Genomic DNA, 24,244 nt, shown 5'->3' with positions numbered 1-24,244 from the left:
AATGAAATGTAATCTATTAAAAGTGGGAAACAAGTCGTGCCTGGAAAATTTCAATGTCCCGGACAAACGGGACGAATTCCGGCAGATTATTATTCATGTTTTAAGAACAATTGATAGGCAGTCTATATAAAGAATGACATCATCCAGAGGACTAGATGTAAAGATTCTTCTTATCCGCACTGTTTATTGACCCGTCACTCTCTCCTCCCTCTGTGCATCCCATCAGACTCTGTGTCGACGGGCTCAGTGTTTGGCCGCAGCACCACCTTGAACATGCAGACGTCCCAGCTGAGCACCCCACAGGACACCTCCTGCACCCACATCCTGGTCTTCCCCACATCCGCCTTCGTCCAAGTGGCCAGCTCCAATTACACCAACATCGACACCAACATCGACATTCTAAACGCCACCACTGGTCAGCCGTGCTCCTTCATTTGTCTTGCACTCGTTCCCTGGGATTCTCTTGTGTTTTACTTCAGTGTGGCTCAACTTATTTGCTGGCGCTTAAACAAAGTCACAGATATTCAAGGGAAATGCAGCACTTACTCCGTTTCCCCTTTAATCTGCACGGTTTGTTTCCAAATCCTTTTCCAGTCTCTTAGGATCTGTTCTATAGTAGTGTGTGCTTATTTCTTGTGCAAACAGAAGACATTTCATTAAAAGCATTTTGGATGCTTTTCAGAGACACAGAGTGTATTATTAATTAAAACAAATCTTACCACATCCTTTATAATTCTCCTGTTCTCCTCAGATGGGTCCGATGCTATGGGGATCATTGATCTGCTGGACCAGGAGAACGAGTTAGTGGACCCAGACATCATCAACATCTCGCCCACCACTTCACCAGTACACTCCCCTGGCTCGCATTACCACCATGGAGGTGATGGCAGTAAGGTGAGTCAACATGCACGCAGGCCATGGTGTGTACTATATACTTATATGTTGCAATATTGAAAGTAGCCTTGGATTAATGTCACACCTCATGTCTACAACATCAGATGGTCTGATTGTGTATTCTGTCATGACACATGGAAACAAAGCTAACCTCCAGTGTCTACCTTGTTGCAGGGCCAGAGTACGGACCGTATGGAGTCTCATGAAGAGGTCCCTAACCTCCTGCAGCAGCCCCTGGCACTTGGCTACTTTGTCTCCACAGCTAAAGCTGGCCCACTACCTGACTGGTTCTGGTCAGCCTGTCCGCAGGCTCAGAACCAGTGTCCACTTTTCCTCAAGGTACCAGCTTCTACCCCTCTCACAGGTTTTATTTAATAGGCTTCTTTTAGTGCTGCCTATTTACACGAGTGCATGGTGAAAAATAAATGAAACTAAAGACAATTTATGGTGCTTTCACAAGCCAACATTTAGTCTGTTTTAATCAAACTTTTTAATCAAATTCATTTAATTAATTCATCATTTATTTGGTCCACTTTAATCTGTGAACTGTGAAACCAAAGCAGACCAAATAGAATACAAACGAAAGTATAAATGTTACTCTGATTGGGACTGTGACTTGTGTAGTTCTGAGCCACCTACTCCAAAGAAATAGGATTCAGTATTTTACTGCTGGGTCTATACAATATTAATTTACAGTCAACAGTTATTTATAAAAAAAACTTTTTTAAAGCCTACTATAGTTATAGTTATCTTATGTTTATATTTTAGCTGTAGTAGTATGGTATATTTATATTATATTCTAATTATTCTAATCTAACATTTTGTGTAATTAACTGTTCGATGACAAGAATGATACCTCGCATGTCTGTCCATTAAATATGAAGCTATAGCCAGCATGTGATGTTAAACATAAGTGGAAACGGGGGGGAACAGTTTGGCTCTGTCCAAAGTAACATCTGTCTACCAGCTCCTCTAAAAGCTCACACATGAACATGTTATATCTTGTTTGTTTAATTTGCATAACACAAGTCTAAAAATGACACCGGTGTTTTTTTATGAGTGACTATAGTGGAGTATTTTAAGAAATGGTACAGCACACACTACCCCATTAAACCACAACTGTCAGTGGCCGCTGATACGCACGCCATTAATGAACTGTGCTTTTGTGGTAACCGAACACCTGTGTGTAACCAAAAATGGTAGATGCAAGAAAACTCTAAACTTGCACTGATAGCCCTTGCTTCTAGAATGATCTACAGACTCACTGCCGCTGTCACTGCTCTGAGAAGAGAGCTGTAATTATTTAGATGAGATGTAATACAAAGTTTAATAACTTCATTATAATGCTATTGACAGCACCTCTTTATCTGTGCTCCCTCTCTAAGGCCTCTTTGCACCTCCATGTGTCTTCAGTGCAATCAGATGAACTACTGCACAGCAAACACTCCCACCCCCTCGACTCCAATCAGACCTCAGATGTACTCAGGTAAACAACACCGTAACACACTCCGATACAAGTCAAGTGCAGTACTATAACCACCCCGCTGGCTGCTTTCAGGGGGGTTTTGCAGATTTAATTCAGACTGAAATGTTTGTTTTGGATTCAAATGATGACGATTTACAAGAGCTAAACATGCTTCATGTGCACACAGTTTCTTATGTATTAAGGTTAACAAAAGCCCAGGATGGATCATTTAGAAAAATATAGGCTTATTTATTTATATCAATTTTTTGAATCCCAGTGTCCACAATAGTAACAAACTAAAGAGTAACTGCATTTCCTTTGTGTGCCTTAAACAGATTCGTGCTGGAGCAGTACAACGCCCTCTCCTGGCTTACGTGTGACCCGGCTACACAGGACCGACGATCATGTCTACCCATTCACTTTGTGGTGCTCAACCAGATGTACAACTTCATCATGAACATGTTGTAGCCAACAGCCTGTTACAGGGGGGGGGGGGGGGGGGACATTTCAAAGAAGGAAAGCGACAACACAAAGGGGCGTTTCATCAAGCCTGAAGAAAAGTGAAAGAACCAGAGCAGCGTACAGCGCTGGATCCTGCACCAAGACGGCATGACACGGCCGTTACTGGTTAAAACAGTCCTGTCCCTGTGATTCAAAGACATGGGAGTAAGGGAATAAAGTTGAGTTGCAATTATTGAACGTGAGAGAATGACAGATTGGTTGTCATGGTATGTAGCATGGCAGCACAGTCACTGGCCAGTCTGTATCGGAGAGACGAGTCTATCTGTAAAGTTATTGGAAGAAAAGGGACATATTTGATCAAAGAAAAAACTCAAGAATGGATCGTTGGTTTTAAGACCTGAAATTCCTTTTTTTTCCTTTGGATGAAATAGTATCCAAATGAAATGCCTGCATCTATCTTATTTATTGTAAGTTTTTAAATGTATAATTTGTCTTATTTCTTAACCTCTTTTATATATAAAAAATCAAGAAGGTTTATACCACCTTCTTGCTTTAAAGCAATTGGTCTAAGATATATGTAATCGTCTTAATTAAAAAACAACCAGGAAAAAAATCTCATAAAAATTAAAGTCCCAGTAGGTTGCTTTTAGAGTATTATTTTTTGTAATGGAGACAGAATATTTGTATTGTCACAATGTACAGAAGAATTAGAGTGGCGAATTATGTTCCATGCCTTTGAGCATGAAGGACTTACAGCAAAGCTGTAGCTACAGAGGACTTGTACAGCAATGAACTTCACTGTGTTCAAATAAAGAGGTACATTGTTGTATATAATATTTTATACCACACATTTAGACACAAAAACCAAACGGCAATATATATAAATAATTATATATGAATGCCATGCCAGCAGTTGGTGGTGTGGCTTCTGTTTTAGGAATAAAGTGCGTCAAATTATTTTTTCTGTGCTTGTGCTTATTGCTTTGGGGAGGGGGGCCATAAAGTGCGATTGGACAAGGACGCCAGTAGTGGAGTGGAGAGAGAACTATTGGCATGCAGTGTCCTTCTCCGCACATCCCTTTAGTTTACTATACCTCGCCTTCACGCTGACGTCTGAGCCACCACTTCTGATATGTTATGGATACATTTAGACCAGTCCTGTTTTACTTCAGTGTGAAGCTGTATGTGACGTGTAAATGAACTTTAGCCAGCTATGGATGGCTGCCCAGTGGAAAGGCAGTGTTTATGCACAGAGGAACATCTACTGAGGGAAACTGCAGTTGGTATTGCTCTTAACATTTGTTGGCTTAATAGATTTGACCATTAATATGTGTGTGGTCTTCTTAGTGTAGAAAATATATTCAATATTTAATATAACTATGAAAAAGAAATGTTATTTCCAGTCCAGTGCCATATTTTCTTCTTGAGAAATCATGGTAGTTTGCAGTAACTATCTGCTTACAGTAGGTCTTCAAGCTTGTTACAGCACTCACAATTCACAAGTGGGAAAGGCATTAGGTTAACCCTGCATAATAAATTGAGTCCGGTATCTTGCATGTTAATTGCTGAATTTCCCCGAGGTCGTGCAGTAGCTGCTGGCGATTCATTCTTTTGAGAATTTGCTGATTTAGTCGCTGTCTGTCAGCAGCCTTTAAATACATGAAGGTCCTGCTCTGTTATCCTTCATCCCTCTGCCACTGCTGTCTATATACCCTTGGAAATGTAGTGGAATTCACACTGACATGTCGATGACTGGGAAGGTCCAAGTCTACGTAATCTAAGAAAGAAATCAAAGTTGTTACAAATCGACAGACGCTGCTGGATGTTTGTTTGGCCTCTAACTAAAACAGAGTATGCCATGTTACATTAATTCTTAATATGGTGTAATTTAGATATGGCCCTTTTAGATTGCAACACATTCACAATGACCTGTGTGTATTTTGTATTAATGTCTTCACTTTTACCAGATAAAGACATCAGGGATGTCTGCCCCAAGAGCTCGCAGATAAGGATTGGATTGGTTATTAATGGTGCAGAAATGTCATGATTTCACTATTAGGAGATATGTTGCCTTATCCAAGGAGCCGAACAACTTACACATTCTACTGGAGCCATTGCTTTGTTCTGCAAACAAAATAAGTTTTCCATCATACTTTTATACAGTGTCAATGTTGCCCAGCCCCTATATATCCCAGCACTGCCGTGTCGAGCTGGCTCCGGTCACTGTTACTGTCAGTCAGCGCTGCTCCACGGTGCTGACGAGACCCTCACTGTCACACTGATATAGTAATCACTGTAGATAAAGTTAAGATCCAAGTGGACATGCGGAAACTATAATAGACAGAGCGTTACAAATACAAAGATATTCCATAAACCTACCGGAACAGCTAGGACTTCTCTCTGTCATTGGCTTTCGACTCCCCTACAGCGTTATAGGCTGACGGTACACAACAGTGCGAGGTCTGAAGGCCTCGATGGTTAGATTTCTTTTTTTAAAGACCAAGTATCATCATAATAAGTGAGGTAAGGTGATTCTTGTCGATTTATTGTAGTTGCATTGAATGTTTACACGGCAGAGACGGACCAGACAGCCCATGCGAGTCTGAGAAGTTAGCCTAGCTGTTAGCTGGCTAGTTGCATGCTAACAGTCGCTCAATAAGCAATGGCACACTGAATGAGTGTTAGCTACTGCCGGTTAGCTATTAGCTAGCTTCAATACCTGGAGTTGGCTGTATCTTACCATGTTGTGCTTGAAAAATATATATTTAACATGTATAAGTGCTACTCGTGAAAGAGAATAATGTTTTGACTTGGTGTAAGCAAATTCCACGTCAATTAAAGTTAACGGTATGTAAGCTTCCCAGTATTAGCTAGCATTAGCAACACTAACATTAGCGTTAGTTAGCCGTGATAGACTGCTTTTACTTTAAGTTAGCAACGTTATAATTAAATTATTATTGTCTCGAAACGTTACACAGCAACATTAAAATCCTTTGAACGGGAGCTATTTGGTGTTGGGATGTATCTAATCTTACTCCGTTATATTTGCTCTAGCACCTATCCTATCGGGCACTGAGATGTGAGTCTTTTTCATCCTTTTAATGATATTTGTAGCAACTGACTAACCAAACCTCTGGAAACATTAACTAACTACACATTACTTATGATCCCAATATTTACTAACGTTAGTAAAACCAGAAATTAATGCTTTGGCACTTTATGACTTCCTCTGCCAGTTGAACTCTACTTGCCTGACTTTTTATAGTTTTGCAGAGTTTCTGTAGTGTCTGCTAAACCTTTCCTTCAGTGCATCTGCTCTTACTGCACAAGATGCCCTTACTACAAGACTGTCCACTTTATTTGCTTCAGATGACATCATATGCTGCCTTTTTAAATTGTCTGATTTGTCTGGTACTTTAAGGTTTAGTTGCAGAGAGATGGCAGACAGTGCAGGGCTGCAGTTTGTCAGCTCCTATGCTTTTGAAGCCATGCAGAAGGTGGATGTGGGGCAGCTGGCTGCCCTAAGTGACCCTGAGCTGAGGCTGCTGCTGCCCTGCCTGGTGAGGATGGCTCTCTGTGCTCCAGCTGATCAGAGCCAGTCCTGGGCACAGGACAAGAAGCTTATCCTCCGCCTGCTCTCTGGAGTGGAAGCTGTCAACTCCATTGTTGCACTTCTGTCTGTTGACTTTCATGCCTTGGAGCAGGATGCAAGAAAGGAGCAGCAGCTTAGGTATGTCTGACTTGCATGTAGTGATATGATTATTGCTACAGTCTGGTAATGATTCGAATGAACTACCTCTGTGTCATATGTACATTGCTTGCTTCACAAGAACTCGATACAACTGATCCCTAGTTTCTAAATTTTAGAGGTATAAACAATGAGCCCTCTTTTCCACTAGGCACAAGGCAGGTGGCTCTAACGGAGAAAGCATCCTGGTGTCACAGCTACAGCATGGCCTGACCCTGGAGTTTGAACACAGTGATCCCCTCAGGAGACTCCGTCTGACCCTCAGTGAACTGTTGGCTATCATGAATAAGGTACAGTCGGAGGTCCCCACATGACTCAGTAAATCAAAGGACAGTGACAACATGAATAAATTTAGCTTGAAAGGTAAAAAATTGTTAAATATTTTATGAATGAATTCCAAAACATAAGAAAAGACAAGAATATGTGCTAATGATGCTCAATTAAAGAAATAATAAAGATAAATGAAATGTATACATTTCATTTATAAAGGTTGTTTAAAATTGATTTTAAAGATGACACTATATGTCTCCCTAAACTAATTTGCCAAGACACCGCAGTGGTGATTTCAGCGGTCTGAGATGATGCCTTTTGTATAATGTAGAGACATCTTTCATACTTGAATATAGAGAGACAGAGTTTTATTAAAGCATGAATGATTTAATACAAATTACTGAATGATTGAAAATATATTACTTGTGGAATTGGATCTCATCAAAGCTTAAGTTGGCATCAGAAATGATTCACTGTCTGGCAGCTGCTGTCACACAAATATTTATTTGTACTGCAATTGCCCTTCAATACTTTGATCTTCACCTAGTAGGATGACGTGGATGATTGATCCACATCGTGTCCCGTTCCCTTGTTGTTCCTCAGGTGACAGACTCAAATGGAGAGTTCTTCTTGAAGTCCTCTGAACTCTTTGAAAGCCCTGTTTACTTGGACGAGGTCGCTGACGTCCTCTGCATTTTACAAGCAGGTGACAAAGTCCTATCATCTTCTTAATAGTTTTAATGTAGGTGCTGTAAGAGTGGGATGGTGCTGCATATAATGACTTTTATACACATATACTGTATATAAGCAAACAATAGCTGTATATGTTAGGAAAAACATTCCTGTAAAGCAGCTTGAAAATAACCCTACCTCAGTGATTTTGTCCTCTGCAGTATTTCTAGCATGACTGTTTCTTTTTTTCTTTTTCTTAGAGCTGCCTTCCTTACTCCCCATTGTGGATGTGGCAGAGGCGTTGCTTCATGTCCGCAATGGAGACTGGTTTCTGTGTCTGTTGGTTGCCAATGTCCCTGACAGCTTCAATGAAGGTAATTCATCTGTCTCACAGCACTGCACATGCTGTCATCTGGTAATGTGAGACAGAGTGGCTCTTTAATTGCCGGTACGAGCTTCATATTGTTAGTAAGCATACCTGCTGTGGCAGAAAAAGGCCTTTACTTAACATTACATTAGAAGTTTTCTGTGGTGGCTTCATTATAATAATATGCAGATTTCCTCTTGAGTTGCCATCACATATTTTCTTACTGAGTTTAGCTGTTTCCCCTCAAATGCTAGCCATGCCACGGTCCCCAGGCTGCATATGTATTGTCTTTGATTGATGAGGAACATTATTGTCTTGCACTGGCTCACAGAGTGTGCTGTGTGTGCTCGGAGATCCATTGTAGGAAAACGGCCGCCGTCTCCATTGCATCCTTATCACACAGAGGGTCAGGTCTAAGTCAATAGCTCTTTGTGTGTGTTACATAGCAGGCAACATTAAGGAATCCTTGTGGCTTTGTTACAGAAAAAAACTTTGTTTCATTGAATTGAAAATGAAATTAATTGTGACGTGTGAAGTGTGGGACATGGCTCTGTCTAGAAGCATCACGGTCTGTCATGTTGAAGCTGATAACCAGACCTAACTCCCCTGCCTCATTTATTAAGAAATAATCCACAAGTGTCAGTGATGGAAACTAATATAATTTCATTGCATGCCATAGTCTCAGCCAACCATGTCTTCTAAACTGTCAGCTGTGGAAAAGTACAAGTAAAAAGTGAGATGAGTAGAAATGCTGTCTTGTGATGGATCTTCAATCTTATTTACATCTTGTATTTATAATGAGTCATGAATCTACGGTTTAGGGTGTTTATGGAAGAACATGACTTGGCCATGACATTAGAGAAATGATAGTCTTATTGTGGAAACCTCAAGGCAACAATAATGTTATTAAGCAAACATGACATGCAACATTAAAATGTATTGATTGTATGGTATCTCCTTTACTTTGTGGGAAAGTCTATTTCGGTCAGTATGGTGCTCAGATGCAGAAAGTCACCTGATACAATTCCACAGTGAATATTATTAAAACATTTATTAATGGTGTTTTATGATACTTGTTTACTTTAATATGCATGTCTGTCTTCGCAGTTTGTCGGGGTTTGATCAAGAACGGAGAGCGTCAGGATGAGGAGAGTGTGGGTGGTCGACGCAGGACTGAAGCCCTCAGGCAGCTCTGTCAGATGAACCCCTCACAGGCCCTCAACATCAGAGCCATGGTGGTCAGTAACACCATTAATAAAATCACAGGACTCCAAACGTACATCACAATCCCACTGAATCCATAACCTCCCAAAGTTTATGTATTGGCTGTCCTGACATTTTCATATTTATTATGCAAATGGTAACTTGTCAGCACAACTCTTAGCATAGTGTGAGTCAGTTTGTGTGATTTGCTTTTATATCAAAATGTTTGTGTAGACTTGTGTCAATTTTTGCAGATGTTTTAAATTATTTAGCAGTTTCTCTTAACACCTAAAACAATGAATGGGGCATTGCAGCCATTTATATCTCCTTTTAGTGCCATGGTCGTGAGTTTTCAAATACTTAACACAGGGGCTTTAAATGACTATAATCAATACTTTTATGATAACAATGTGAAACCAATGTGGCTATGGAAAAAGGTTCACTCGTAATAAAGAACCCACAGAGAATTCTCACCTGAATCTGCAGCTCTCCTGGCTTTACGAGGTTTACAGAGAGTTTCAACCCATTGTTCAGCTTCAGACCCACAACTTCCCTGTTGGGGTTCACTCTCACTGCTCTTACAGAGTTGTGTTGTGTTCAGGCAGCTTATTTCAGTGAAGGCTCTATGAAGCCACTATGTGCTGGTGAACACAGTGGAGCATTTAGCAGCTACAGAGACGGACATTACTCTCAGGAGTTGGAAGAGTCTAAACATGGAGCTAAAAGAGAGCATATTGGACTTGCATTCAACAGGTGGACACAAACACGATCTCAAGTGAACGATAATGTTGCTCTGTAACTGCTGGGGGAATGAATAGCTAACAAGTTTGCCATATAAACTTAAAAAGTAATGGTATGTCAATGTGGTCTCAACTTGTTCCCACATGCCATTTGTTACACAGCTTTGTTGGTTAAGAATGATTTCTCACAAACGCACGTTGAGCTGTTATGTCTGAACAACAGGCTTTTACAAACACATTGTTTTCACCACAACAGAGCTGAAACTATTAGTCGATTTATTCGAATCGTCGTCTGACAGAAAATTAATCGGCAACAATGGTTTCAGACTTTTTTTCAAGCAAATATGACAAATTTTCTCTGGTTCTGGCGTCTTGATTGTGAGGATTGATATTTTCCTTTGTCTTTTGACAACTTAATATATTTGGGTTTTGAACTATTAGCAGGGCAACACAAATCTTAACTTCACACGTTAGGAAATGAAGAGCGCCATTTGTTACAATGTTTTGACATTTTATAGGCCAAACAACTAATTGATTAATCAAGAAAACTATAAGCAGTTTAACTGATGATGACACTTGACTAGTGACGGGCTTTGTTTAGCCATTTTATTCTCTCATTTCATTAATGTTGAAAAGATTTTTTGTCTTTACTGATTTATGTTGTGATGCACTTTGTGATACTATCCCTGAGGGGAGAAATATGTCTTCTTGTTCCCCCCGCTCTCAAGAAGGTTACAGCACAAGGTCAGTTATCGAACGATGCCCGAGGAGGTTGTAGAAATTAATTGCCTTCCTGAAAAATGAATCAGCAGGACTTGTACTCCACGAAAACATGTTCTGAGAACGGTCAAAAGAGCAGATAATGTGCAGGGACAAGTAACAAAGGATGCTGAAGAACGATGTATAATGGAGCTAAAACGATCGGTCGATCAACAGCAAATTATTTCGCAGCTATTTGATGATCAATTCTCTATTCATTCATTTTTCAAGCAAAAAAGCCCAAATATTTGCTTTTCCACCTCTTTAAACTGTTTATCATTGTAAATTGAATATTTTCTGGTCAGACAAAATAAGACGTCTACAAAGAAGCCATTTTTTATCAAATCACAAACGAGGTGTATTCATTTAATTGATGAATATATTAGACGACATAAATGGGTAACATTGGGTTGTAGTACAAACGGACGCCTCCAATTTATTTTTATTTTTCAACGAAACTTAAGCCATCAGAAAAATGTACTAACATATATTAACGTAATTTCTTTTGTGTTTGTTTATTCTGTGTATTCCCAGGTGGAGGAGTGTCACCTGCCTGGTCTGGGTGTTGCTCTGACTCTGGACTACAGACCAGACACTCCAGATGAGGCAGTCAGTCCCCTCGTCTCTTATGTCAGCGGTCTGCTGCTGGGTACCAACAGCAAAGTCCGTACCTGGTTCAGCATGTTCATTCGCAATGGACAACAGGTGAGGCACCAGGCTTTATTCTGTATTGCATTAAATGTTGTTTAAGTAGGCGCACACAAACACAACAGTTTGCTAAAGTAGACACACAACTGGTGGCTGAAGTTAGTTTTATGAGTTAACATACAGAAGATTGTAATGCAGCGAGATCCACTTCAGTATATTGAAAACGTGTGATACTTCTCATGTTGAGCCAAACGTGCTCTGTGTGAGGTGACAAGACAAGATGTTACTCGTGGAGCACGCTACAAGAGTCTCATTTGAATGCACTAGATGAAATGGGGTTGAGTTGAACTTATGAACTTTGATTAGAGATTCAGAACAAGGTGTTAACACAGCAGGAGTAGCATCACATCAGTCATGATGAGTCTTTGATTTCTAATGTGCATGTCATCATCCTGAGTGTAAAACTATGGACACATTCTCACACATGTTTTTCTTTCTCTACTTGTGAGGACACTGATTGACATAATGCCTTTTCTAGCCCAGCATGGGACCTTTTGTTTTGTGTCACCGCCCGTTCTTTTCTGTCATCCTCACTTCTCATATCTTCCGTTAAATTGTCCTAAATTAAAGCCATAAACAAAATATATAAATTGAATCTTTCCATCTGCTGGCATTTCTGCTAGCTTATTGACACAGTCAGCCTTTTACTACAAGTGTCATTTTCCTTTTCTTTAGACAATAAGGCTCTCCATCCGCTCTGTAGCCTCTGCAGTATGGGGAGATGTATTGAAAAGATCTGTCTAGATTTAGCTTTGTTTTGTACACTACAACATTCATCCAAGTTGTTGCTCAGACGAAAAACAATTAATAGATTAACAATCGATCAATTCATTGACTTGTCATTTATCATTAAAAAAAAGGGTAAACATTCCCAGTAGGAGCCTTAGTGTAAGCACTTGGATGGCAGCTGACGTATGTCTTTCTCTTTGTGCCGCCAGCGAAAGAGAGAAAGCAGCTCTGTGCTGTGGCAGATGCGCAGGCAGCTGCTGCTGGAGCTGGTCGCCATCCTGCCACGCTCACGCAGCACCCACGTGCCCAATGACGGCGGTATGGAAGAGGAGCCAGGCTCAGGGTACTCTGGCCTCAGAGAGGAGCATGTGGTGAAGGCCAGCGCTCTGCTCCGCCTGTACTGCGCCCTCATGGGCATCGCAGGACTCAGGTAGGTCAAAAAAGAATGAAGTAGCCCTCCTGATGTTTGATACTTGTGTGATCACGATTTTGATGTGTATTTGATAGTTTTTAGGGTTTTATTGTGAAATATGAAATGTTTTGCCTGTTGTTGCTTTTTGTGTTTGTTTTTTAACTCTGGCACAAATATTAAAAATTAAGTATTTGTTTTATTCTAAAAAGTTCATGTCTTAGAGATAATATACTCAATGTGATCGCTCCACAGACCCACAGATGAAGAGGCAGAGCAGCTCTTGCAGTTGATGACCAGCCGGCCCCCGGCCACTCCTGCGGGGGTCCGCTTTGTCTCCCTGTCCTTCTGCAAGCTCTTGGCCTTCCCTGCTCTCGTCAGGTACGTGGAGCTACTCTCATTGACTCCTACTTTAAGAAGTCTTTTAGTTTTTGATTTTCTGCAGAAGTCCTCTCTGCATCTTTTGGGATTGAATATTGTGTGTGTGTGTGTGTGTGTGTGTGTGTGTGTGTGTGTGTGTGTGTGTGTGTGTGTGTGTGTGTGTGTGTGTGTGTGTGTGTGTGTGTGTGTGTGTGTGTGTGTGTGTGTGTGTGTGTGTGTGTGTGTGTGTGTGTGTGTGTGTGTGTGTGTGTGTGTGTGTGTGTGTGTGTGTGTGTGTGTGTGTGTGTAGCACTCCAGAGCAGGAACAGCTGATGGTCATGTGGCTCAGCTGGATGATCAAAGAGGAGGAGTACTTTGAGAGGTAAGGAGAATCTCTATACAGCTTTTATGATAATGAGGCGTTAATGAACAGACCTTTTGTGTGGAGAAACTGCTTCTTAGTAATATTGTAAAATATGAATAATGGATACATTTTGTACATACCTGCCATCCATTAATTAATAATATTAACAATCCATTGACACCTGTGATACAATGAATATGCATTTCTCAAAAGCAGTACCTCTCTTAAAATGACTGGAAGGTGTATCTGGGTTTTGCATTACAGCAAAAAGTGTTAAACATAATAACTATAATAATAAATCGTCTACACAAGAAGCTGTTGTGAAACCATAACACACCACCTGTAAACCTCTAAAGCGAGAATGTAAATGTAATGTAAAAATGTCAAATGTAAATGATTGTAATGTAAAAAAAATGAATGTAAAAAAGCATGTCAGCTACAGAGTTTATTCAAACTTAATAACAAATAGGAGAGATAATACTTGCAGAATAAACGTGAGTGAAATGTGAAATGTGAATTGTGCTACATCCAGGTCTGAATTCATACTTGAATGTGTGTTTGCTTTGTTATTACCACTATTTGGAGGCATTTGATGTACCCTCTGATATTTTGTGGAAATAGGCTGTGAACTTGGCAAAGCTTTTGTTTGAATGTTAAAATGAGGTTTATATGGCCTGTCCCAACAACAAATGATAACTGCAGCAGTGCATATGAATGTGTGCTTGTAACTGTAGTCCATAGATCAGGTGTGTGCGTGTGTGTGTGTGTGCGTGTGCGTGCGTGAGATCAGTTCCTTAAAATTCTGTCCTGTAAGATGCAGGATTAAAGACAAGTCTAAGTATCTTTTCTCACTTGCCTTGCATATGTGTGTCCCCCTCACAGCGCTGCAGGCGTAGCTGCTTCTTTTGGAGAGATGCTATTACTGGTTGCCATGTATTTCCATAGCAACCAGCTCAGCTCCATTATTGAGTTGGTGTGCTCTACTTTGGGGATGAAGGTAAGGTAGTAGGTGGGAGGGAGGCTATGATCAATACATCAGTCTGGCTGACCAGCGACTGGCCCCACTCCCCCACTGCAGCAGTGGTGCAGAGAAAGACTATAGAACTGATGAAACAGCATACGCACATCTACCAAGACACTCTATACCCTCTGGCCAATTTGCTGTTTTATTACTTATTAAGTGCACTATTGTTTCCTGCCTGTGTGCTAAGTAGTTTTCCTGTCTCAGTGTATTCTCCACTAAGATGTGTAATGTAATTGGATTTAGAGCCTGTTTGTTGCCGCCCCGAGGGCAAGCCTCTCAATTCAATGTTGTGCCTGCCATGTAGAATATTTCTTATGAAATATGAACGGAGGGAATTACAAAATAGCAGCACTGTAGCCTTCAGGTGGTTTTCACTCACTGCCATTGTTGATGTTCTGTTTTGTTCAACTTTCTACAGATTGCAATCAAGCCCAGCTCTCTAAGTAAGATGAAGACTATCTTCACACAGGAGATCTTCACAGAACAGGTACACAAATATCATTGCTTTACATTCAATGCTTCTACTGAGGTGTTCGAATGAAGCTCTGTATGTCTGTCATCCTATTCTATGACGTCATTGTCCTAATACAATTAACATAATCCTCAAACAAAATCCACAATTTGAATAAAGTGATTCATCGTATTAAATGAGTTAGTCTTTTTTTTTTTTTTTAAATCAACTTTATTTAATAAATGTAACCTGTGAGTTTCGTCAACATAAATATATTTGTGTTTATATAAATGTAATTCATGGTGCTGCTAGACTGCCCCATTAATACAGGTGCGTGCCTTCCTTTGTGAGCAGCAAGAAGAGAGCAAGCATTGTTTTAAAGTGTGAAAGTGTAGTTTGAAAGAGCGCTGATGTTAACAAACTCAGTCGTGGACAAAAGAAGCTTGGTAGTGACCGAGCCAGAAACAAAGAAACGACGTTCACTAATGTGACGTTGTGCTACGTCTGTTTTCCATTGTTGCTTTTTAGATAATTAGTTTGTTTTCTTCTGGCTTGCAGGTGGTTACAGCCCATGCGGTGAGGGTTGCAGTGACCAACAATCTCAGTGCCAACATCACAGGATTCCTCCCCATTCACTGCATCTACCAGCTGCTTCGGAGCCGAGCCTTTACCAAGCACAAAGTGTCCATCAAGGTTGGAGATGTGCACTCGATGGCTCATTAACGACTAGCTGCTAAATCTTTTAAATCTGTTGTAAAAATTAATTTTGCCCTTCGGTGCTGTCCTTGTGTTCATCTTCCAGGATTGGATCTATCGCCAGCTCTGTGAGACAACCACCCCCATCCACACGCAACTCATTCCCCTAATTGACGCCTATATCAACTCCATCCTCACTCCAGCATCCAAGGCCAACCCAGAGGCCACCAACCAGCCAATCACTGAGCAGGAGATCCTCACGGTCTTCCAGAGCTCTGCTGGGGTGAGTCAGCCTTCACAGAACATGGCACTTGTGTTATATTTATGGTGTTCTTCATTTTACATATGCTATTTTGATGTATTTGAAGGCAACATTATCTCTTAAGTTAGTATTAGTTTGTTACCTCTTTTCAATGGCACTTTACAGGATGTTGCCTTTTTAAATATCAAAACTTCTCTTTCAGTCGTTCCGTCTGCATTTGTTTTAACTTGTTTTTGTCATTACTTTCACACAGAACACAAATATTACGCAGCGACGTCATTTTTCTTTCTAAACGAGGCATATTCTTCTAAGCTTTCGCACTGCGAATAAAGGCATCAACATATCACGTTGTGCAGAACGGATTCAAAATGTACACTTTAGCGTAGATTAGGATTATAAAAGAACAACGCAGAGACTCCGTAGTCAGAACTAATACTAAGTACTGGTATACTAAATATCTTTTGCAGTTTATTTTTCACTCGTTGTATTGTATTTAAAAACAAGTCCTGTTTGTTGCTGCAAATACATTTTGAAGTTTAACTTATTTTTTTGAAGTCAGTGTAAAAGCTTTATATTGCTAATGAATCTTTTGAAAGTATCCATCCCCGCATTCACTGATGATGCTGAGTCCTAGTTGTTGTTGTTGTGCTTCTCTTTTGCTATTGGTTAGCAAGGGGAGGGTAATCGAGGAGGACGACAGCGCTACTCCATCACCACCCAACTCCTTATCCTGTACTACATCCTGTCTTATGAGGAGAACCTGTTGGCGAGCACCAAACAATTGGGTATGTACAAGACAATACCATGTCCCATATAACACTGTGCTGTTGGCTCACTTCCTTTCTATTTCTTATCGCTTTTTCTGCCCGTCTAAAGTGCATCCATTGTCATCTCCTCCGCTGAAGGAGGCATTGTATTTGAGACGGAGGGAATTTGTCAGGCAGTGAGAGGAGAAAGGCAGCTTTTGTCCTCTGTTAAGTTGTAGGAGATGCTCTCACTCTGGATGTGCAGTCATTCATCCTTTTCTCTCTTGGCACTGAATGTTGGACGCTTCATAGAGAATAAATGGAGGGCTGACAAAGAGCCAAGTACAATGACTGCGGGAGCTGAGCTAACTTGGACAGCTGTAGGTTAGATTGAGCATTAGCAGTTAGCCTAGTCAGTGTTTATTCTCTCCCATGACGAGCTCTCCTCTTGCCCTTCATTAGGCTAGATTTATGTGAGAGTTTATGCGCATCTCTTTAATTGCTGTGTTTACCCAAGTGCTCCCGCAGCCTTCAAAGAAGGAGTAATGAAGCCCATCAACAGCGGTAATGAACCCACGTCAGTGAAAAATCACCTCCGCTCCTCTAACGCAGGGGCACAGCAGCTCTGGCGTCCTTACACTGCCAAATAAAACACTTATGCTCGGTCTTGTCCTTCTCTTGCTTTATGTTATCACCCTCTCTATTTCCTGTCTTGTAGTTTCTTTGCTTCACTCACCTTTTGTCTCTTTTTTTAAATGTATTTTTTAGCCCTAATGCAGAGGAAGCCAAAGTCCTACTCAGCAGCCTTGATGGACCAGATCCCCATTAAGTACTTGGTTACCCAGGCTCAGGGACTGCAGCAGGAGCTGGGGGGTGAGACTTGGACTTAACGTTTGGTTACATCTCTATGTCCATGTTTTATTTGACTAATATGGTATTACAGATTACATGCCAAGATTGTAGAAGTAACCTTGCATTTCATTTCACAGTAAATATCACTCCACCTAAAAAGATTCTGATCTGTTTCCCTTTCCCTTAACTATATTTGCTGGGGAGGTGGGGGTTCTGGGCAGTGATAAAAGAATGGGAGCTGGTTATCTCTTCTTGGAAACAAATAAGACTTTTATGTTTGAAAGAAAAGGGAAAATAAAAAAACTGAAAATCCTTGTTGGTGATGATCTAACAAACAACCTTCCTTTCTCTTTCCCTGTTCCCAGGTCTGCACTCTGCCCTGCTGAGACTGTTGGCCACCAACTACCCCCACCTATGTCTAGTGGAGGACTGGGTGTGTGAGGAGGAGGTGACTGGTACCCTGCCCCTGCTGAGGAGGATGATGCTCCCCAGCAACACCTGCAGATACACTCAGAGCCAACTCCACCAGGGTGAGGAGGATGGGGATAAGGGATGAAAGAAATAGCACTGAGGGAGAAGCTTAAAGGGATAGTTTGGATGTTTTTGAAGTGATGTTGTGTGAGGGTACTTACTCAGTGTGTTAGCTATAGTAGATGACAGTTGACATGCTCCTAGAAGTACCAGCATAGAAGCGAAGCAATGTAACTTACTGCTGTGGATGGGGGCAGTAGCAAAACATATTTGAGCCACCTAATATTATCAAAAGTCCTTTTAGCGATCAGTGCCACATATATGCATACGGTAAATGGAAAGAAAACAACACTACAAGAGTTGGTTGGATAAACTCAAAGGGTAAGCTGACATTGTTTAGATTGAAAAGAGAAAAATATAAAGCTTAGACTAAAAACAGGCAAAGTGAATCCAGAAAGGTCTCATTTAGAAATAACTAAGCAGTAATAGTAACCTGGGAGCCAGAGTTGTGCAGGTAAGAGTCGTGTTACCAGACTAATATTGTATAATACATTTACACGTGTAAGTCGTTATCCAACTTAAATCTTATTTCATTGTTTAATCCTTGAAGGTTTAGAGGATTATGCTGTAATGTGTGCACATTGGGTTAACATTTAAAGAGTAATTCAGCTGTCTGTCATCCCCCCCCCCCCCCCCAGCCTTCCAGAAGTTACCATCCAGCAGCCCCAGGCTGATGCGGATCCTGGAGCATTTAACGCTGCTCTCACCCGGAGACCTGATCCCTTATGCGGAGGCCCTCACAGCCAGCATGGCTCTGCTGCTGGAGCCCGCTGTGCCTCGCAGGATACTGCAGACCCTTAACAAGCTCTGGATGGGCCTCAACACTGTGATGCCCCGCAGGTACTTGCTCTGGACACACTGAAATGTTGTTACTGTGACAGCCAGTGAGAATGCTACTGAATGCCACATGGGAATAATACATTGTGGTAATTGGAAAATTAAAGTTGTTTATATTGTGCAAGTTTAAATGTATAATATCCAGATAATTGATATGGAATATTTTCTGCCTTAAGACGTTATTACTATGGCTTAAATTAATGTCATCACCTGAGTATTGGGGCTTAAAATCAATCAAGTCCAAATAAGTATCTTGTATTCACTAATTAGAATTTGGGATATTTTTGCTGAACTTGAGAAAGTAAAAAATTCCAAACTACACACCTGTGAAGTTTCGCGACTGCATCTTCCTCGGTTGCAACACTATCGCCGTGACTAAATCTGTCCACAGACACAAACACCTGGCAAAGTACTCAGAACCGCTTCTGTGGTAGTTCCTGCTACACACACACACACACATACACACACACACACACACACACACACACTGCATGTCATTATGTATTTTCAGTCAAATGCAAACGGTAGTACTTGACTTGGTGTCATGTCTCCCAATGCCGTAGTAAAGTTGCTGTGAGACTCGGTAAATGGATTAAAGGCAGACCTGTAGAAGAAGAGTTGTTGGCCTTAACCCCAGGCTGCCTGCTCAGTGATTATTGTGTGAATAGATCAGAGGTATTGAGCCAAACAACTATGTCAGCCTGTGTGAACTCTCTGCCCCAGGGCCCACCGGAGCACAGTTACCAAAGCTCTGAGCAGACCTAAAAGGTTCTGTAACAAGAAGGTCTCAGGGCAGGAAAAGTGAGGGAGATGTAAGGGATTGTTACCCCCTGCCTCTTCTCTCCCTCACTCCCTTTCGTAGTATTGAATGTTGCAGAAGGCTGGGCTCTGGTGAACCCTGCAGGAGGGCAGCAGTGTCACATTTCACACAGATCCACTGATTGATGCCAGTGCGCAAGCTGCAGGAAGGCTTGGAGCTCCAAGAGTACCCTGCTGTTTATAGTTTAGCATCGGTCTGATGAGAGAGATTGAGGGTGAAATGCTGCCACAGGCTAATTTGTGAGTAACTAACTGAATTAAACCCCTACTGAAGTGTTTTTCTTCCAAAATACAATAAATCCATTTTAGAAAAAAGGTGACATGACAGTTCACAATTAGTTTATTGTTAGTAATTCATCTGGATAAGTATATGTTTGTTAACCTGCCATTTTATTCTCCTTTTTTAAAGTTTAAAATGTTGGACATCTCAATTTGAAATAAATTCTATCTTATGAAATTCATAATACTCAGTGTGATCCGGGTGAAGCTGAAAAGTGATGTTGGTGTTGCAGGTTGTGGGTGATGACAGTGAACGCCCTCCAACCTTCAGCGAAGCTGCTCCGGCAGCAGAGCTACACTCAGAACGACCTGATGGTGGACCCTCTCATCGTGCTGCGCTGTGATCAAAGGGTGTACAGGTAACTACGGGAGATATTCTAAAGGCCATGTGTGGACACATACAGCACATGGATGCACTTCTGTTTATGCTGTTTATTACCTGTTTACACTTTGTTGGCGTGTCCGGTCGGCTGTACGTCCTTGAAGAAGTTTCTGGCTGCATGTGTGCGGCCCGTGGGGACATAAGCAGATAACGAAATGTACGCCCCATGGACCCACTCAAATGGCTTGCATTTCATTTCATAATATATGAAGATGTCTGTCAGATAACTTGAAAGGAATTGTTAAGCTTTTAAAAAACAGTGTTTTCATTTTGTAAGGGATCAACAAATAATTGTGTGTGTTCAGATGTATTAATCTTCTACCATGACAAATGGAATGTGCAAAGGACGTGTTTGTTTATGTATTAAAACGTGTATTTAAATGTGTATTCAGGAAAAATAATTTGATTTAAGGTTCAACTTTTTTTGTTGCCAGGTGTCCTCCTTTGATGGACATCGTCCTTCACATGCTGAATGGCTACCTGCTGGCCTCAAAAGCGTACCTACACTGCCACCTGAAGGAGACGGCTGACTTTGATCGGCAGAGCCAGACGGTCTCAAACCTGGGCGTGCCCGGACAGCCAGACACACCCGAGGTCACCAGGGAGGAGCTGAAAAACGCCCTTCTATCAGCGCAGGTAATTTAACCGTTAACTGACACACAAACACACTTTGTCTCTCTCAAGCCCCTTTCACACATGCACTGCAACCCTGAAATGATCTAGACATTACCTGGAGGAGCTGCGTGACTGCGGCGTAATCAGCGTCATGTGTGAAAGGGTAATTCCGGATAATGTCCAGAACTGATTCTCTGGATATTGCCCAAAGTTCATATGAGAAAACAGCTTTACATACTCAGACTTTATTTTTTATTTTCATGTCATGAGGGTTTGGTAAAGCATGAATGCAGAAATAATATGGCATGAAATTAGACCAAAGAAATATGTAAAAAAGGATCTTTCACACTAATCCATGTTAACCACCTGTTTCTATTAAACCCCAGGACAGCGCAGCAGTCCAGATTCTCCTGGAAGTGTGCCTGCCAACCTCCGAAGAGCAGCAGCTGGGGGCCAACACAGAGAGCCTGCTGAGTAGCATTAGGGGCTCCTTGCCAGGGAAATCGAAACAGAGAAGCCTGGGGCCTAGAGCCAGGGGGGGCGTGGAGGACGCCGAGCCAGAGGGAGGCCTGCTCAGTGACTTGAGGGAGGTGCAATGTCTCATCTGTTGTCTGCTGCATCAGATGTTCATTGCCGACCCCAACATTGCCAAGTTGGTCCACTTTCAGGTAACACAATGGAAGAAGATGAAGTGGGCTGTACACTAGATATTTGTTGTGTTACTGTGACAGTGGGCTGGCAGCTTCAGAGTCACAAACATATAGACAGTGCTGTGACAGGACTGAACCAAAGGCCCACTGCAACATGTGTAGTTCAGGCTCTTATGGCATCCCTGCTCATTAATAACATTACTGCATGGTTACTTTGTATTGCTTCCTTGCAAATGTTGCCATTAGAAAGTAAAGTTGTCATGCAAATACCCTTTGTGTGAGTATTTTAGTGGATAGTGCCATATTACTGAAAATACCTTTTTTGAGTCATTTTTTCCAAAAAGTCAAGTCATGTTGACCCCATTAGTCATCATCACATTCTGCCATGACATTAGTGTTAGTGACTACAGCACTCTCACAAGTAGCAGCCATATGGTGGACTTCATCAAACCAATCCTCCCTCTGTCGTGCTAATCCACCCTGGTCCACACTGCCAAGCAAAAGCTGCTATATACACATGTTTAGCATAAAAGTACTTGTGTGCTTTAATGAAGTTACCGTGTATTCCTTATCCCTCCCTTATCATTCTTGTTTTGTTAGCATAAGATTTATATTTCCTGTCTGTGTGCCTCTCTGTCAGGGTTACCCTCAAGCTCTGCTGCCTCTAACGGTGGCAGGCATCCCCTCCATCCATATCTGTCTGGACTTCATCCCAGAGCTGCTGGCCCAGCCCCAGCTGGAGAAGCAGGTGAGGCCTCCCTCTCATCTCCCCTCTTTTTTCTGGCTTAAAACCCCAGACTTGCCCTGAGCTTGTGCCAGAGCCTCTCTTACACTTAAATGTTCTTTTTAAAGGAGCTTTATTGAGCGCACTCTGCTGAGTGTTTTGCATATTTACTACGTAAATACATGGGGGGAAATGTGTAGCCGTTCTGAAAGTGCGTGTCCACACAGATCTTTGCAATCCAGTTGCTATCGTACCTGTGTACCCAGTACGCGCTGCCCAAGTCCCTCAGCGTGGCCAGGTTGGCCATCAGTGTCATGGGCACCCTCCTCACAGGTCAGTGAACTCTGTTCCTTCTCTGTACAGCTCATACATTCATGCTTTAGGTTGTAGCCACCTTTACTCACTATACTTCTTATCTTCTTTGGTGTCCCCATCATTGAATTTGCCCCCAGCAGACTCCCTCTATGCAGCCTGTACACATTATATCAGCTGTTGTCATACAGCATGTCTTGATATTGCTAACCCTGTATTTGCCTGCCACCATCTGGCCTCCGGCTGTCTGTGCAGGATTCTCTCTCCATTACATAAGAGCACAGTGTACCAGCCGCTGGATTTACACAGTTGTTCAGTGTACTGTAAGCGTGTTCTGTTTTCTAGTGCTGACTCGTGCCAAGCGTTTCTCCTTCTTCATGCCCATCCTGCCATGCCTGGTGGCCTTCTGCCAGGCCTTCCCTCCGCTCTATGATGATGTAGCAGGTCTGCTCGTACAGGTGGGCCAGGTGTGTGCCTCCGACGTTGCCACCAAAGCCAGGGACATCGACCCTCTCATCACCCGTAAGTACAGATTTTATTACTACACTATTTGTATCGAATGTCTTTTTACATTGAGGCTTTTAAATGAAGCTTGAATATCTGTCCTCATATTGAGCAGCTGCTAAAATAAACAAAGTAACAATATACATTGATTGGTGTGGTTATAAAGGAATTCTGTAAACGTAATTTTTTTGCAAATGCATTTATTGTTACACTTTTAGATGTCGATGATAAAGACTAAGAGAGTCTGGACCTTTTTGCTTTAGATGCTTGAAAAGTGTTTGAATTTGAATCTTAAAAAGTTGTACAAACCCTGATGTACAAATCATGTACATTTTGAAAAGTGATGTCACATTGTGCATGATACATGATGAAGAATATTTCTCGATATATTATGTACATACCAGAAACTGCAAACAAATCTGTAGTGTAGATCAGGTGGAACTATAATTATGTAATGGAGACAGATGACAAAGACTATCGTTAGAAAGATCTATCAGTGTTTAAGTGATGACATTAATAAGACATTTATGATTCTCCTGCCTCAGGCCTGCAGTATCTGAAGGAGAAGCCTCAGGGGGCCATGGCCCCAGGAGGTGGTTCCTCCAAGCTGACTCTACCCCAGAGGACGGCAGAGGAACTTGGTGGCGCTGACCCTGATGTTCAGCTCTGCTACTGTGTAGAGGCCACCTTCATGGACATTATCAGCTCCACCCTGCATGGACTATAGACACACACATTCTACAGGACGGGACTGGACTCAAACCAACAACCCTAAACACTGCCTCTAGTAGACATCCATACTCCTGTGAGGGCGACTGCCAACACACATCCTTCCATCTTTAACAAATGGACTCGGACTGAAGTCACCTTTTGTCCTTTGATTTCAGACAATGTAAGGAAAAGGAAAAATTCATCCTCCACCATTTGTAAATAAGTCATGATTTGCAATTTATTTAGAAATGTATGTTTATGTGCTCTGTCAGAGTTTGTAGAAAGTAAAATGTTAAATGGGTCAATTTTATTGACCTCCTATAGACATATTTTTCTAAGCTGTAAGTGACCTTTTCTCAGCAACTGAAATAATATGTAGAGCTTTTGTACTGTGTTTGTTTGTAATAAAACAAAAAACAAAACTTTCATTGATGCTGTATTAGTACAAAGGGGAAACGTGTTGGTTTGTGAGTCCATCTATCCCTTGGTTGGAAATCAAGACGTTTACTATTTCGACTCAAACTTGTCTGGACCCGTTTTGCCAAATACCATCTCTGGTTTGTACGACTTCATTCAACAGCTTCAATATTTATTTAATTATAATTGTGTGCACGCCCGCCGCCTGACCCTGCGATCTTTGCAAGTTTGTGATACTTGAGAATTCCAGCGTTTAGACCACACCATATATGTACAGGCCAT

At 41.5% G+C, this 24,244-nt stretch overlaps 2 protein-coding genes across 5 annotated transcripts in view; both read left to right on the top strand.

The window, feature by feature from the left end:
* Positions 1-3,779, top strand: part of med13a (mediator complex subunit 13a) — a 74,308-nt gene extending 70,529 nt beyond the window's left edge. For 2 of the 3 annotated variants that reach the window (XM_029447424.1, XM_029447425.1), the window contains 5 exons: positions 227-415; positions 752-894; positions 1,069-1,233; positions 2,280-2,380; positions 2,695-2,827. In XM_029447424.1, the coding sequence (XP_029303284.1) occupies positions 227-415; positions 752-894; positions 1,069-1,233; positions 2,280-2,380; positions 2,695-2,827 (731 nt within the window). Of the gene's footprint in view, positions 1-226; positions 416-751; positions 895-1,068; positions 1,234-2,279; positions 2,381-2,694 lie in introns of all 3 variants that reach the window. The other variant, XM_029447423.1, reaches the window with a different exon arrangement.
* A 1,263-nt stretch (positions 3,780-5,042) lies between these two features.
* On the top strand, positions 5,043-23,973 carry ints2 (integrator complex subunit 2). 2 transcript variants are annotated; one of them, XM_029448736.1, is made up of 26 exons: positions 5,043-5,344; positions 5,876-5,900; positions 6,243-6,551; positions 6,721-6,859; positions 7,443-7,545; positions 7,772-7,885; positions 8,986-9,116; positions 11,115-11,285; positions 12,227-12,447; positions 12,682-12,807; positions 13,097-13,168; positions 14,033-14,147; positions 14,593-14,661; positions 15,184-15,318; positions 15,428-15,604; positions 16,254-16,368; positions 17,098-17,202; positions 17,547-17,711; positions 18,351-18,552; positions 19,881-20,006; positions 20,464-20,665; positions 21,031-21,312; positions 21,935-22,042; positions 22,246-22,351; positions 22,676-22,852; positions 23,380-23,973. In XM_029448736.1, coding segments are annotated over exons 2-26 (3,654 nt in total). In that variant the 5' UTR covers positions 5,043-5,344; positions 5,876-5,898; the 3' UTR covers positions 23,562-23,973. The 2 variants fall into 2 exon arrangements, with proteins under 2 accessions (XP_029304596.1, XP_029304597.1); XM_029448737.1 differs by lacking the exon at positions 5,876-5,900.
* Positions 23,974-24,244: the final 271 nt, after the last annotated feature.

This window comes from Cottoperca gobio, chromosome 14 (assembly GCF_900634415.1).
Source record: "Cottoperca gobio chromosome 14, fCotGob3.1, whole genome shotgun sequence".
NCBI lineage: Eukaryota > Metazoa > Chordata > Actinopteri > Perciformes > Bovichtidae > Cottoperca > Cottoperca gobio.
The sequence above is the reverse complement of the archived record's forward strand: the minus strand, read 5'-3'. Positions and strand labels throughout refer to the sequence as shown.